General features: G+C 40.9%; 2 protein-coding genes across 4 annotated transcripts in view; one reads left to right on the forward strand and one right to left on the reverse strand.

Moving 5' to 3' along the window:
• LOC103280018 (trichohyalin) overlaps positions 1-1,518 on the forward strand; it is a 9,594-nt gene extending 8,076 nt beyond the window's left edge. For both annotated transcript variants that reach the window (XM_062957687.1, XM_062957688.1), the window contains exons 7-8: positions 24-262; positions 380-1,518. In XM_062957687.1, the coding sequence (XP_062813757.1) occupies positions 24-262; positions 380-443 (303 nt within the window). In that variant the 3' untranslated portion in view covers positions 444-1,518. The remainder of the gene's footprint in view (positions 1-23; positions 263-379) is intronic.
• A 1,217-nt stretch (positions 1,519-2,735) lies between these two features.
• LOC103280010 (interleukin-27 subunit alpha) lies at positions 2,736-16,372 on the reverse strand. 2 transcript variants are annotated; one of them, XM_008117521.3, is made up of 5 exons: positions 13,827-16,372; positions 6,737-6,933; positions 4,752-4,850; positions 3,699-3,863; positions 2,736-3,608 (listed from the first exon to the last, which is right to left on the reverse strand). In XM_008117521.3, the coding sequence occupies exons 1-5, from the start codon at positions 13,837-13,839 to the stop codon at positions 3,369-3,371; spliced, it is 714 nt and encodes a 237-aa protein (XP_008115728.1). In that variant the 5' UTR covers positions 13,840-16,372; the 3' UTR covers positions 2,736-3,368. The 2 variants fall into 2 exon arrangements, with proteins under 2 accessions (XP_008115728.1, XP_008115727.1); XM_008117520.3 differs by lacking the exon at positions 13,827-16,372 and having other exon boundaries at positions 6,737-8,115.
• Positions 16,373-16,576: the final 204 nt, after the last annotated feature.

The raw sequence follows: 16,576 nt of genomic DNA on the forward strand, positions 1-16,576 counted from the left end.
TCCAACTTACTTCTGTTCTGTAGGTCACACCTCTGGACACAAGTGCCCAGAAGGAACGAGTGCTCCTACGTCGGAAGAGCTCAATTCGACGGGCACCCAGCTTGAAAAGACCAAGGCCATCAATGGAGAACTTACCACAGGAGACAGATGTAACCAGTTCCGTGAACACTCCACATCAGACAGATGTACCCAGTCCTATAAACATTCCACCCCAACCACAACCACCACCCAGACCTCCCAGACCAACCACGAGGCACGCTGGGTATGAATGTCCCACCACCTTTACCACTATTAGGAATTCAGAAGTAATAGGTAGTAGATGGGATCCATGATGTCTTATTACTTTTGTCTCACTATGGCTATTCTTTCTGCCTCCCAGGTTTGGACCTATGCATCCCAACATGATGGCTGAACTACAGATGCGTCTGCGCAAACCCCAGTGACAGCTCCTCCCCTCGATTCAGAAGGCTGTGTGAAGTAATTCACATAAACTCTGCTCCATCCTGGATCAAGCCACAGTGATCAAAACATCTAGAAGCCAATGTGAGAACAAACAGGTCATAAAAGTACATACATTATGTAATTTATGGTGCATGGGTTCTTTGATGGCTTCAACATGAACACCAATGTTGGGGGGCTTTCCACATCTGCCCCAGCTACTGTTTTGCTTTCTACCAGCATCATCACTTTAAAAAGCATATGTGATGCTGGGAATTCTTCATTTGCTTCACAATATCATTTTTTTTTACTCACTGAAGCATACTGGTCCCTTATTTGCCTATCTATTGCTTCATAGTCTGAGGCTTGTGTGACCAACTTCTTGTTGATAAACAGTCGGATTGTACAAATGTATATATCTTATGTGTTTGCATGGGATTGTCACCCCATCAGCTGACCTCTGTAGCAGTGCATTAACAATGTCTTAAAATGTAGACATTACTGTACATTTATATTAATTTTCACAGTGCAGAAAGAGGTGTGTCCTCATTTCTATATCTCAAATTACTGCTGAAAGTCCCAAGTGTTAACCAATAGCCAAGCCATCTTTTGGCTGGTCAGTTGACATCTTAGTTTTGTAATATAGTAACAATTGTTCCAACTTGTCTTCCTCAATTCATTACAATCTGCACTTAAGCTCTGGATCAACCATCAACTTCAAATGAAAATAAGATGGTGAACAAAACAAAGGTCTTTTCAGCGATGGTGGTTACCCAAATGTTAATGCCGTTCTCAGAAACACTGGGCTCATGCCAGCTTGGCTTCCTTTTTGGAACTTGATGAAGCCAACCTTATTCTCCCAGACTTTTGATTCGTAATTTTATTTCAGTATTCTCTGTTTTGTTTGTGTCTATTTAACTTCTTTTTAAAAAAATGGCTTCTTTTTCTGATGTGGGCTATGAATTTTCAAGGGCATTCAGATCTTAAATAGTCAGCTTTTCAAAACCATTGCACTTTGTCCTCCTTTTTTGTAAAGTTTTGGCTGAAAACTTTTAAATAAATGGATAAAAAACCAAAGAATGTTTGTCTAGTTGTGTTACTGGAAGCAATGGTAGTGGGTGGCTGACGTGTTAAATGGGACAATGAGTCAATTTTAGTCTGAATTTTAAACTAGCATAATTATACAAAGTACTGAATCTGTTTGAGGAATATGCATAGTTTATTTAAAGTTTGCACTAAAATCTGGAATGGATTCACTGCCTAGCTCAAAGATGCTTTGAGTCTCCCTTGAAAGACAAGAAGTGGGATATAAATACTACTACTACTACTACTACTACTACTAATAATAATAATAATAATAATAATAATAATAGACATGGAAGCCACCAGTTCCTATTGCCTGGAAGCTTATCAGGAATTATTCATGACATGCAACCATCTTGCCATAAATTTTTCCACTACTATTGATCTTTCATCAATTTGTGCAGTTAGGAGAGAATGTTTACCTGGGGAAAGTCTGTGAGCATTAAACTTTCTTTGCCCCAAATGATACCTAGGTTGAGGAATCCTTTTTATTATCTCTAACAAGTGTGAAATTCCTGCATAGAGAGACAATGTCAGTGAAAGTTGCTTGTTATAGTGTTACACAACCATAAAGAGCAAAGCAGTTTCAACATGAAAAGGTGGGAATCTTATAAAAATCATTACACAAAACGCTGCAGTGGTTTGAGTACTGAACTAGATGATCAGGATTCAAATCTCCATTCGATCATAGAAACCCATGGGGTGACTTTGGCCAAGTGATACCCTCTTAGCCTCAGAGGAAAGCAAGGCAAACAAATCTTGCCAAAAAAAAAATCCTGTGATAAGTTTGTCTTATCAGTTGGAAACAATTTGAAGGTTTATAAAAACATTCTGTACTTTAACTGCTTTAGAACACATACACACATTATTGTCTATTTACCTATCTGCCTGTCATTTAAAGATGAGCAGCTTCTCAGAGAAATAAAGTTACTCAATACTAAAATGGTGTCAATATTTAAGAGTGAGAATAAGCAAGATGTTCAAATCTGTCAGTTTGGAGTTAACCTACATCCAGATTTTTCCTCTAAAAATATTTTTCTTAGTCTGAAAATTTAAAAAATGCAATTTGGTTAAATTATTATAAAAATGAAGTTTTAAAAAAGTTATCCTATGTAAATAGAGATGATAGAGGCTGAACCTATGATTGTCTGCTTATTAAGCATTTGTTCTGCCACTTTTTTTGAATTGACTGTCTGCAAGGATGTTGCCCAGGGGACGCCCGGATGTTTTGATGTTTTACCATCCTTGTGGGAAGCTTCTCTCATGTCCCCGCATGGGAAGCTGAAGCTGACAGAGGGAGCTCACCCACTTTCCCCCGATTTGAACCGCCACCTGTTGGTCAGCAGTCTTACCAGCACAAGGGTTTAACCCATTACGTCACTGAAGGCTCCTGTTCTGCCACTGAACTGTGGCAACCCCTTCAGAATTGTTTTCCAAACACTATCATCACTTCCACTGATTTAAGTCCAAGGTTCCCAAACCAGAATCAGTTCTCTAGAGCAGCAAGCTTGATAAGCATTTTCTGAAAACATAACAAAGATTCCCGGAAAGCACATCACCTTTCTCTTTGCTTTCCCTTTCTCTTTTACACACACAAGTTACATTCAGTCATTAAAACTGAAAGAACAATTATTAAGGACATGAAAACAGTGATGGTGTTTTTCTGCTCCATTTTATTTACAAAATAAATTAAAAATACATATTTAGGTAGAAAAAATAAATACATATAAATTAGATATTCCAGATAAGCAATATAACATTCATAAATAAACACTGTTCTTAAATTAGTAGACAAGAAGCTTTAGCAGCCTGCATGCCAGCATGCTAACATTCTCTACAACAGGACGTTAAGATGAGATCGAATGGGAACTGGGAGTTCGGGGACCTCTGGAAAGGAAAGTTCCCTTCACCAGTCTAGCTCTGAGCATCACAAAATCTCTTGTGACACGACACAGGAAATTCTCCAGATATCGCAGGACGAGGTACACTTCTTGCCGGTTGCTCCACTGATTCTGATGCTGAAGGATCTGAGGAGGCTGGAGAGCTGGCTCAAGGTGGTTTTCAAATGGCAGCTCCCAACGTGAAATCTATGGAGAGAAATGGACATAGGTGACATGCTGCTAGAAGCAATGGATACCTCTTGTCCCATCTCTGATCTCAAGGGCAGGTAGACGCACCTGATAGCTTACGTGATGACTTAAGTCTCGGAGATTACAGCGGAGATCTTCAAGCTGGGAAAGAAGTCTGAAATCTTCTTTGGTGGCTTCATGATCCCTGAGCTGCTGTACCAAAGTCTGATAGAAGGAGAGCCCCTCAGCCATGTGGGACAAGCGCTTGGCATCCTGGAAAAATAAATCTCAGGGCTAGAAACCAAACCTACCCAGAATATCCTCCATATCTTGCCTTCTTTCACGTTCATGGAAATAGAAATAAAACAGACCCAGACAGCTGCATATGACCCATGGGCCATGTTTCTCCATTCCTGTTGAAATGGACCAGGATTTCTGAAAGACCACCAACTCTCACATGCACCTATTCAAATCTGATGCTCTATATTAGAGGTCAAATCCTGGTTTATGCAACCGGTTATTAAATCAAATGGCCTTTTACATGGTGACATATTTGTATAAGGTAAAGATAAAGGTTTCCCCTGACATTAGGTCCAGTCATGTCTGACTCTGGGGGGTTGGTGCTCATCTCCATTTCTAAGCCGAAGAGCCGGCGTTGTCCGTAGACACCTCCAAGGTCATGTGGCTGGCATGACTGCATGGAGCGCCGTTACCTTCCCGCCGGAGCGGTACCTATTGATCTACTCACATTTGCATGTTTTCGAACTGCTAGGTTGGCAGAAGCTGGAGCTAACAGCAGGCGCTTAAGCCGCTCCCGGGATTTGAACCTGCGACCTTTCGGTCTGCAAGTTCAGCAGCTCAGTGCTTTAACGCACTTCGCCACCGGGGCTCCGACATATTTGTATAGAGATCCAAATAATTTATCAGCTTGCCTAGCTTGATAACTTAGAATATTTTTTCCAACATCAGGAGCTAGTTTCCTACTACTGTCCTTTGGTTTTTAATAGCATTTAAAAGTTTTGCCAGTGACTTTTAGCTCATGATCTGATTGGTGGTGCTTTTCATAGGCTTGACTTTGGGTATCATTTCTTCCCAGTATTTTTGCTTCCTTAATGAAAGGGTAGTTGTAATAGTTTCAAATAAAGGAATCAATATTCTTACCGGAAGAGCTAGCCACGTAGACAGATTAAGGTTGGGTGAGGGAAGCCGCCGAGAGTGAGGTATAAGAAAGAGGTGGGCTCCAGGCAGACGTTCGGATTGCTGAAAGAAGAGAAAGTAATGTGACTTCAAGAAGAGTTGCCATTTTTTCCACCAACAGTTATAACTGTGCTTTAGGAAGAGTGACAAGAACTACTGTATAGACTCATGTATGAATCCATGTATAAGTTGAGGGCAGGTTTAGGGGCAAAAATTATGGATTTTGATCTGCAGAGAAGTTGAGGGTCATTTCATAGATAGGGTGCCACAGAGGGGCACCTTGGCTGCTAACTCTACCATTTCCCAGCCCAGAAGTGGCACCATAGCAGAGGGAGTAGAAGGAATGGTGCTTCTTTTAGGTTCTTCTGTTGCTCTTAACTGTTGCTCTTGACTTTCACCATTCTACTCAGAGAAGGGAATGGTTAAGGTAGGGTAAGCAACAGTATTCACACTGAGCAGCGAATAAGTTTGCACAAATTTTTGGGTTTCATAGAATCATAGAGACCACAAGGGTTATGTGTTATAATGTATTATAATATTAGTATAGTATAATATTATATATTATATATTATATATCATTATATCATTGTTGTTGTTGTTATGTGCCTAAATCTAAAATTATTTATTTATTTACTACATGTATTTACTACATTTATATCCCACCCTTCTCACCCCGAAGGGGACTCAAAGCAGCTGTATGTACATACAATACATTATATTATTAGCATAGCACAATATTAGCATTATACATTACTATATTGAACTATACCACTATACTGTAATACTATATGTAATATATAACCTATAATTAATAGTATTATATGGTATTATTATTATTATTATTATTATTATTATTTTATATAACATTATAATATTTTTATCAATATTATATGTATATACAATATATTATCTTATTAAAACTGATATAAAAACATATTATAAAACTGAGGTTGCGGGCCAGGTAAATGACCTTGAAGGGCCGCATCCGGCTCCCGGGCCTTAGTTTGGGGACCCCTGGTCTAAGCTTTTCAGAGAAAGGAATGAGATTCTTCCTTCCAACAGACCTCACAACCTCTGAGGATGCCTGCCATAGAGGTGGGCAAAACGTCAGGAGAGAATGATTCTGGAACATGGCCAGACAGCCCGGAAAACATACAACCACCCTGTGATCCCGGCCATGAAAGCCTTCGACAACATATTCTTGCTTGTTTTGCTGCTTCCCCATTCCGGCACATTCTGTACTGGGTTTTCTGAATTAGTCTCCTGTTTTAATATTGTATGCTTCATGTCGATTTTATCGATTGTTTTACTGATAATTGAGGTTTTATTGGTATAATTGTTTTATTGTTGTATCATTGATATTTGATTGTTTTATCAGGCTAGGCCCCATGTAAGCCGCCCTGAGTCCCTTCGGGGAGATGGGGCGGGGTATAAAAATAAAGTTATTATTATTATTATTATTATTATTATTATTATTATTATTATTATCCAGACCAACCATCTACTATGCAGAAAAACATAATTGAATTTTTGACTAAAATGTATAGATTTAAATATGAGCATATAGGATATATGTTTTAGCTTATTAATGATTATCTAAACCAGTGGTTCCCAACCTTTTTGTTGACCAGGGACCACTTGACCAGGGACCACTCTCCAACATTAGTAGCAGGTTCAGAAAATTACAACACAGCCAAGTTCAATTTTCACATTCTAATCAATCCAGAATTTTCCAAACGCAAACACAAGATTTTCTTTTTATCTTTTATGTGGCAAAAGCTTCCCATGTTCCTCGCCTCCCCTTTTTATTAACTCGGTCTTTGGTTAGAGAACTAATAAATTTATAAAAAGCTGTCATTTATTTATTCTTTTCCTTTCAGAAATCAGTTCATTGCTATCCCAAAGACCAGTTTCACTGTGTATGGAGTACATTTAAAAAATCAACTTACATAGAGATGTTTAAGGTTTCTTGTTTTACAGAGAAGTTGCCTTGAGAGCTTTAAGCTGCTGCCCAATTCTTTCTGAAGGTTTGCTCTCCATTCTGAGCTGCTCTTGAGCCCTGACGCCTTCTCCCCACGGAGCCCAACCGGGACAGCTGCCACAAGGAGGTCAACACTGAAGAGAATCTGAAGGAGGAAGGCTGCACCTAGAAAGAGATCCAGATAGTCATGAGAAGGGAGAAACTTTATTGTCATTTGACAAAAGCCTCAAAGCTGTCAAGTTACCTGTTGAGCTGGCACAAGTATACTGAGCTAGGAAGGGCCCAGCTGGCATGAGGATGTTCTACTATTAAAGGAGGACTTTGGGACATGCATCTAGGACCTGAGGCAGCCAAATGGTCCCTCAAATAGTATAGATTTCCAATGCAATCATCTGTAGAGCCTGGCTTCCCATATTCTGAAATAAGTGGGTATCAATACACACCATCTAGCCCCAGTAGCACAACTAAAGCCCATAACCTCCAAATGTCCCAGTTTGGCAGAGGTGGTCTCATTTAATTCTCCACTATTCCAATTTGTCAACTGCTTTTAAAATGTTCTCTTTCTCTATCAATTTTCCCCTTCAGCTGCTGTAAACTAGATTCAAAGTGCACAAATCATTTGTACTCAACTCAGCAAGGACAGGGAGGGGAAAAACACGATTACTGTAAACGGGATTCAAAGTGCACTTTTGCACTCAATTAACCTGGAGATGGTGGGGGAATATTAGGGTGGGATTTTTTTTCCTACTCTGTAGGCTGAAGCAAAAGCAAACTGCTGCAGCCCCTCCTAGCTTGTGTGTTCTTCTTTATCAAAATCACTTGCTGAGAACATACTGATGTTGCTTGGCTATATGCGCCCGGTTTTCACCTTTGAAATAGTGGAAGCTATGTAAGTCAAGAATAAAAAATTATACAACTGTCTCAATGTGAGAGAAAGGGAGCACAGAGTTCCTTAGTAGAATACAAGGTTTCCTAGTTTTGACATGCAGACCAGCACACAATTGTCCGAGTCCCCACGAGGAGATGGGACGGGTTATAAATAAAGTTGACTTGACTCAACACATTTCCCCCAATCTGTAATGGGGAAACCCACTTGAGGGGACTTTTGTTGAGATAATAATACCATGCAAAGGCATTTTAATTTTTTTCTGGAGTTTTGCTTTACAGTGAAAGAAAACTGCATTTGGGATATAAAAAGGCCAGGGTTTCATCATCTCCAAAGCAGAGTAATATTGCCATGAAAACAACATACACAAAGACAACCTACAAGCCAGAGATCTGAGAGGTGAGAACTATGAAGTGGCCAGAGTGATGGAGACAGTTTTGGAACGAATGGGTTCGTAACATTTCTTCTGCCATGAAGTTCAGCAATTGCTCATGGACTAGTTATTCACTAATAATAATAATAATAATAATAATAATAATAATAATAATAATAATAATAATACGCTTTATATATATTCAGCCCTTCTCCCTTAGAGGACTCAGAGTGGATTACAGCATTTACATACATAGGCAAACATTCAATGCCTTTGCAGTCATATACAATGAAGACACACAAACACAAACAAAGGCAAAGGCTTCGCCTTTCATTTCTGGCTTCTGGAGGCGGTGCTCATTTCTGGTTCTGGGGAGGTGCTTTTCTCCATTTGCAACCCAAGGAGCCTGCATTGTCACCTCCTGGTTGTATAGCCGGCAAGATTGCTTGGAGCATCTCTTTGCTTTTTCCCGCCATAGCGGTGCCTATTTATCTACTCACATTTACATGTTTTTGAACTGCTAGGTTGGCAGGAGCTAGAGCTGACAGACGAGTGCTCACACTGTCTGGCGGATTCGAATTACCAACCTTTAGATCAGCAATTCAGCCAACCTTCATGTCAGCAGTTCAGCAGCACAAGGGGTTAACCCATGGCACCACCGCACCCCTTGTGCCACGAGAGAATGGTTCTCAGCATAAACATAACATTGTTGTGTATTTCTCACAGCTTGGATGGGCAAAGTGCAGCATAAAATTTGTCCATGGAAGGGTTGTAATGAGTTATTGAATACCATCAAGTCAACTTCGACTTATGGTAGTCCTATAAATGAAAGACCTCCAAGTCCCCCTTATTTCATCAACTCTTTTCAGGTCTAGCAGACTCAAGGCAGCCATGGCTTTCTTGACTTGTCTATCCTCCTGTAATGCAGTCTTTACCTTTTCTTACTGCCTTCTACTTTACCAAGCATTATTGCTTTTCCAGGGAATCATGTCTTCTGATGTTATGGCCAAAGTTCACAGTCACAGCTTAGATATTTTGACTTTTAGTGAAAGTTCAAATCCGATTTGCTCTTGGACCCATTCATTTATCTTTTTGGCAGTGCACAATATCTATACAACTCTTCTTCAGTATCACTTTTCGAATAAGTTTAATTTTCTCCTGTCAGTTTTCTTTACTTAAGCTTTTATAACCATCCAAAACTGGAAATGCAATGGCATTGATAATCCCAATTTGAATATTCATTGTGTTGCTATGAATTTTCTGGGTCGTATGGCCATGTTTCAGAAGCATTCTCTCCTGATGTTTCGCCCACATCTATGGCAGGCATCCTCAGAGGTTGTGAGGTCTGTTGGAAACTAGTCAAGTGAGGTTTATATATCTGTAGAAGATCACCCTTCACTTTGCTCTACATTCACTTTGAAAACAGAATTCTAGACATGAAACAATCAGGGCCAACTAATACCTCCCAACAAAGGATTCCCCCAGGCAGGAAGCAGCCAGTCTTTGAAGCTGCAAGGCTTTTCAATGTTAATCAAGGTGATTAATTGCAACATTCACACTTGCCTCCAACAGACAAGTTCTTTCTCCCACCCTGGACCTTCGACACATATATAAACCTCACTTGATTAGTTTCCAATATACCTCACAACCTTTGAGGTTGCCTGCCATAGATGTGGGAGAAACATCAAGAGAGAATTCTTCTGGAACATGGCCATACAGTCTGGAAAACTCACAGCAACCCAGTGATTCCGGCCACAAAAGCCTTCGACAACACATGGAAAACATCTTTACACTTCAGGATTGTATTTAGTTCCTTAGCAGCTTCATTCCAGTTTCTTGACTTTTATCTCCATTCTGATTAATGACTAATCCAAGGTATGAACAAACTTTTACTATTTCAGTCTTCCATCATTTACTTAATGTTATTATTTTTGTTTTATTAATGCTTAACTTTGTACTTTCTTCCACAATTGTTCCAAGTCTTTGCTATTATCTGCTAATAGAATGCTTCCATTAGCATTATCTCCAATAGCTGATGTTCCCTGTTCCCAGCTCCAGTTTTCAAGCCTACTACCTACAAGTCAAATAATGCTTTGTATATGATATGTCCAGCATACAAAATTAAATGCAGACTTGCCAGATCCTTTGTCAGTCAGAAACCATTTCATATATCTATTCTCTGTCCTTACAGTAACGTCTTGTCCTGAATACAGGTTATGCAGCATCAGGACACACAAAAGTTGGGGCACACTCATTTCTTGAGAAGCAATCCATAGTTCATGACCTGCACAATCTAAAGCTTTGTTATAATCTATAAAACATAGGCTGATTTTTTTTCTGAAACTTTTTGATTGCATTGACCCTGGTAGGCTGTTAGGAATTGTGGGAGTTGAAGGCCAAAACACGTGGAGGGCCAAAGTTTGCCCATGCCTGCTCTAGGGTGTCCCTTGTATTTACTTAGATAACATCCTCTTTTCCTTCCAGCCATTATGATGCCAGGGCTCACCCTCCACTCTGCTCTACATCTACCTCCAGATCACCACTAATGTTTCCAAGCACTAAATAATAAACATTCTATAACTTGCTTTAATTTTTATTAATTATACCCCACCTAGTCATCACTGAAACTCCAAATGATATAGAAAGACACTTGCCTTCTTCCCAGAGCCAGTTTTTGTGCATGGCTCCATTCAATAGACCTAGCCAGGGGCATTAATCCAAATGCAATGATGCCTGCTTACCGCATTTTGAAGGAATAATAAATTTATAATAATAAATTTATTCTTATATCCCGCCCCATCTCCCCGAGGGGACTCAGGGCGGTTCACAACAATAATAAAAACAGTGACAAATTACACATTGTAAAATCAAACATGAAAAGCAGTCATACAATCAATACATACATCACATGTTAAAAACAAGGAGATAAAACAGTTCTAGGCTGAAATAGAGGGCTTCTGTAGCTTCGTGGCAGAAGTACTCAGCAAGGTATCAATAATCATGGCAGAACACTCTCTAATTAAATTAAATGGGCAGACAAATCAACCCCCAAAAATTAGTCGTCGAAGGCCCTCTGGAAAAGCCAGGTTTTAAGGCTTTTTCGAAAGGCAAGGAGGGTGGGGGCCTGTCTAATCTCCCTCGGGAGTGAGTTCCAGAGGCGGGGGGCCACAGCGGAGAAGGCCCTCTCTCTCGTCCCCACCAGCCGCAACTGCGAAGGCGGTGGGAGCGAGAGGAGGGCCTCCCCCGAAGAGCGAAGAGATCGTGCAGGTTCATAGGGGGAGATGCGGTCTCTAAGGTAGGTGGGTCCCAAACCGTTTAGGGCTTTGTAGGTAATAACCTGCACCTTGAATTGACCCCGGAAAACAAACGGCAGCCAATGGAGCTCCTTAAACAAAGGCGTAGAACGCGCCCTGTAGTTTGCTCCTGTTAGAAGCCTGGCTGCCGAGCACTGAACTAATTGCAATTTCCGGGCCGTCTTCAAAGGCAGCCCCACGTAGAGCGCATTGCAATAATCCAGTCTAGAGGTAACTAAGGCGTGGACCACCGTAGTCAGATCAGACTTCTCGAGGTATGGTCGCAGCTGGTGCACAAGTTTTAATTTTGCAAAGGCCCTCCCGGCCACGGCCGACACCTGGGCCTCAAGCGTCAGCCCCGAATTCAGGAGGACCCCCAAGCTGCGGACCTGCGCCTTCAGGGGGAGTGCAACCCCGTCAAGCACAGGTCGTCACCCAATACCCCGATCAGACATACGACTGACTTGGAGGACCTCTGTCTTGTCAGGATTAAGTCTCAGCTTGTTCACCCTCATCCAGGCCAACACAGCGGCCAGGCACTGGTCCAGAATCCGAGGGGCTTCCTTGGATTTAGGTGGAAAAGAGTAGTAAAGTTGGGTGTCATCCGCGTAGAGATGGCACCTCACTCCAAAACTCCGGATGAAGTGAAAAAAATAATACAGTAGAGTCTCACTTATCCAAGCTAAACGGGCCGGCAGAAGCTTGGATAAGCGAATATCTTGGATAATAAGGAGGGATTAAGGAAAAGCCTATTAAACATCAAATCTGGTTATGATTTTACAAATTAAGCACCAAAACATCATGTTATACAACAAATTTGTCAGAAAAAGTAGTTCAATACACAGTAATGTTATGTTGTAATTACTGTATTTACTAATTTAACACCAAAATATTGTGATATATTGAAAACATTGACTACAAAAATGGCTTGGATAATCCAGAGGCTTGGATAAGCAAGGCTTGGATAAGTGAGACTCTACTGTATTATCAACTAAAGAGCCTTGCGTACCGCCAGCATTTCACAAATGAAAAACTGGACTTGCAAGCTGAACAACATCAGACTATAGTCAAGGTGCTTGTTTATAAAGCAATTGTCCTCCCAACCCTGTTATACGCCTGTGAAACGTGGACTGTCTACAGACGTCACACCAAACTCCTGGAACGATTCCATCAGCTTTGCATCCGAAAAATCCTGCAAATCTCTTGGGAAGACAGGCAGACAAATGTCAGTGTGCTCGAAGAAGCAAAGACCACCAGCAGTGAAGTGATGCTCCAGTGCCATCAACTCTGCTGGACTGGCCACATTGTCCGAATACCCGATCACCATCTCCCAAAGCAGTTACTATACTCCCAACTCAAGAACGGAAAATGGAAGGTTGGTGGACAGGAAAAGAGATTTAAAGATGGGCTTAAAGCTAACCTTAAAAACTGTGGCATAGATACCGAGAGAGAACTGGGAAGCCCTGGCCCTTGAGCACTCTAACTGGAGGTCAGCTGTGACCAACAGTGCTGTGGAATTTGAAGAGGCACAAATGGAGGGCAAAAGGGAAACACATGCCAAGAGGAAGGCACATCAAGCCAACCCTGACTGGGACCGGCTTCCACCTGGAAACCGAATCCCTCACTGCGGAAGAACATGCGGGTCAAGAATAGGGCCCAACAGTCACCTATGTATACACCGCCATGACACCACACAAGGCCATCATACTTGGACAACGAGGGATTGCCTAAGTAAATAAGTAAGTAGATTCAAGATGGCAAAGCAAGAGGCTGTGGCATCTTGAGACAGCTGATAAGGCCAAACTTTGCCCCTCCTTTTCACTCCCTCCTTTTCTCTCCCCTCTTTTAGTTGATTTAATGCAAACTACTTTTGCACTTTGAACTTGGCTTGCATCGACTGAAGCAAAGTAAGGTAAGGGGGAAAGTGGGAGGAGGAGAAAGAAACTAGGACATGTTGAAAACAAATCCAGTATGAATCCAGATTGACCCTGCCAAGTTGGACAGTTGGAGTGTATGGTTTGCCTTCCTCATAAGACCATTCATTAGTTACCTCAATGAAGCCAGCAGACTAAGCGTGTTTAGCTTTCTCAAAGTGATGCAGTCATTCACAAGGCATAATATTAAGGCTGTCCTTTTGTGGTTATTGCATGCCTTCAAGTCCTCTCTGGCCTCTATCAACCCTATCACAGAGTTTTCCTGGCAATATTTGTTCAGAAGAGGTTTGCCATTGTCTTCCTTTGAGGCTGAGAAAGTGTGACCTGCCCAAGGTCACCAGTGAGATTCATGGCAGAGTGGGAGATACAAACCCTCATCTCCAGAGTTGTATCTACTGGGCAAATCACAACACCATGATGTCCTTCAATAATACCATAAAATGTGACCCTTCATATACAATGCCTAAATTTGGCATCTTTTTTGTTGTTGAATCCATAGTGTCCGAACAAACACTCCAAAAAACGGGGAACCCTAGAATGATAAAGATGGTAAATATTAGCTCTTTTCTTACCACACAGACGCATGTTCTTGAGGATCTCTGATTAGTGAGGTTTCCGTTTGCCTGTCCAAAAAGAATGTCTCTGGCTTCATGGTCCATTTTGATGGTCCTTTTATATGGAGCGGGTTTCATTTTCAGAAAATCCAAAATCTTCCACATTAATGCAATTCTAACTTCATTTATCGGTTTGAAACAACTTAGTTTCTGGGGCAAAACCCTCTCTCCCTGGTGATATTTACTACTCAGTTTCAGGGCAGAAGCAAAGCATCCAATTGGCCCGTACGTCTTCCCCTTTTTCACTGAGAAAAAAGGAAACCACATTGATATTGGTAAATAAGCTTCTCTTGGACTGATCACGAGATGGGATGCCCCCACACCGCAGTCCTTTTTTCTGTCTGGGCTTTTCCAAAACCCACACATTTCAGTTGTGGTATAATCTATTTTCACCCCTCTTCATTTTCCCCTCTGTTGGGTTCTTTCAAAAGCAAGAATATAAGTTGAGTATCCTTTATCCAAAATGCTTGGGAACAGAACTGTTTAAGATTTTGCGATATCTGTATCTGCATACATAATGACACATCTTGGAGAGGAGACTCAAGTCTAACTACAAAATTAATGGATGTGCCATAAACGCCTTACACACATTTCCTGAAGATGTGTTTATGCACAATATAGTTGTCCCTTCACATTTGTGGTTTGGACTTTTGTGCATTTGGTTATTTGCTGATTTGATTTAAAATATTCTCTCTAGCAATCTCTAGGACCTCCAGACCACAAAACAACAGACTGGTTCAAGATGGGGAAAGGCATACGGCAGGGCTGTATCCTCTCCCCCTACCTATTCCACTTGTATGCAGAACCCATCATACAATGTGCGGGACTTGATGAATCCAAGGCTGGAGTTGAAATTGCTAGAAGAAACATTAAAAACCTTAGATATGCAGATGATACCACTGATGGCTGAAAGCAAGGAGGAGCTGAGGAGCCTTATAACCAAGGTGAAAAAGCAAGTGCAAAAGCTGGGTTGCAGTTAAACATCAAGAAAACCAAGATTATGATAACCAAACTGATCGATCACTGACAAATAGAGGGAGAAATAGAGGGAGAAGACTGTGTTTCTAGGTGTACAGATTACTGCAGATGCAGACTACAGCTAGGAAATCAGAAGACGTCTACTTCTTGGGAGGAGAGCAATGACCAATCTTGATAAAATAGTGAAGAGTAAAGACATCACACTGGCAACGAAGGTCCGCATAATCAAAGCCATGGTATTCCCCATAGTACTCTATGGATGTGAAAGCTGGACCATAAGGAAGGCTGAGTGAAAGAAGATAGATGCTTTTGAACTCTGATGCTGGAGGAAAATCCTGAGCGTGCCTTGGACCGCAAGAAGATCCAACCAGTCCATCCTCCAGGAAATAATGCCCGGCTGCTCACTGGAGGGAAGGATATTAGAGACAAAGATGAAGTACTTTAGCAACATGATGAGAAGACAGGAAAGCTTGGAGAAGATCATGATGCTGGGGAAAATGGAAGGAAAAAGGAAGAGAGGCCGACCAAGGGCAAGATGGATGGATGGTATCCTTGAAGTGACTGGCGTGAACTTGAAGAAGTTGGGGGTGGCCACGGCTAACAGGGAGCTCTAGTGTGGGCTGGTCCATGAAGTCATTAAGAGTCGGAAGCATCTGAACAAATAAACAACAACAACAAATGCTGGAGGACCCAGTGATTTCTAGAGAGAACACCTCTATAGGAATCTCTATATCCAGCAATACAACAACAACAACTCTTTATTGATTAGTCAATTTTGACCATATCAAAACATGTGAAACATACAAAATGTACACACTTACCCATACATACAGTAAAACCATGTAAAACCATGTATATAAAGCATCCCGGCCTACTAGCCTACCAACCCACTCCTAGGTAGTTGTGCAAATACAGAATAAAAAGATTAAATTTAAAATTAATTATTTCCTTAAAGTAAGGTTTAAGCGGGGGCAAGGGTAAGTAAAACTAGTGGCTTGTCCACAGTAAATTTTAAATTTGGATTTTGTTATTGGCATTAATATCACAGCTGTCCGCTTCCATCTTCTCACGGATGGCCAGCGCTTTTTGCATAAAAAGGGTCAGTTTTAAAATAGAGTTTTTATTTGAACCCTGTAGAAGGATGTGCAATTTCTCCTTATTCTCTAAATGAGTATGGTTCTCCAGCAGAGGCTCTAAATAGAATATATCCAGCAATACAATCCTATGGCCAGCTTCCAGAGGATTTCAACTATATCGCCATGCTAGAATACCTAGAAATTCCAAGAAAGGCACCCTCTTAAGTATAAAAAAAAATCCTTCCCTATTTGGAAGTTTTTGTTTTCATGGGAGAACTGTACTCCTAAACTCAGTGAATATCAGAGAGCTGACTATTTTTCTAATAATTTTGTGTATGAAACAAAGTTTGTGATATTGAAGTATCAGAAAGCAAATGTGCCAATACCTCAGCAATTTAGGAATTCAGGATAAGGCATACCTGACCAATAAGATAATCCAAATTCATTGTAATATTTGAGGAAAATGAATAAATATTGCTCAATAGGAACTCTCCATATCATGATGAATACATGCTGCTTTGTTTTGTCTCTGATATTTTGTGGTCATCTCTATTTGAGACAAGAACTTGCCTTAAATTTCATCATCCATCCACTTGCCCAATGCAGGAATCTACAATATCTCCAGTGTTTGGAGGTCTAGCCTTTGTAGAAAGA

This window comes from Anolis carolinensis, chromosome 6 (genome assembly GCF_035594765.1).
Source record: "Anolis carolinensis isolate JA03-04 chromosome 6, rAnoCar3.1.pri, whole genome shotgun sequence".
Classification (NCBI taxonomy): domain Eukaryota; kingdom Metazoa; phylum Chordata; class Lepidosauria; order Squamata; family Dactyloidae; genus Anolis; species Anolis carolinensis.

Bases quoted from the DNA above. Each gene is read 5' to 3' on its own strand.
- LOC103280010 (XM_008117520.3), bottom strand. From the start codon at position 6,982: ATGACAATAAAGTTTCTCCCTTCTCATGACTATCTGGATCTCTTTCTA. The intron at 4,851-6,736 runs GTAAGTTGATTT...CTCTTCTTTCAG, and splicing joins GAAACCTTAAACATCTCTAT to CAATCCGAACGTCTGCCTGG. The intron at 3,864-4,751 runs GTAAGAATATTG...TTATTTTTCCAG, and splicing joins CTACGTGGCTAGCTCTTCCG to GATGCCAAGCGCTTGTCCCA.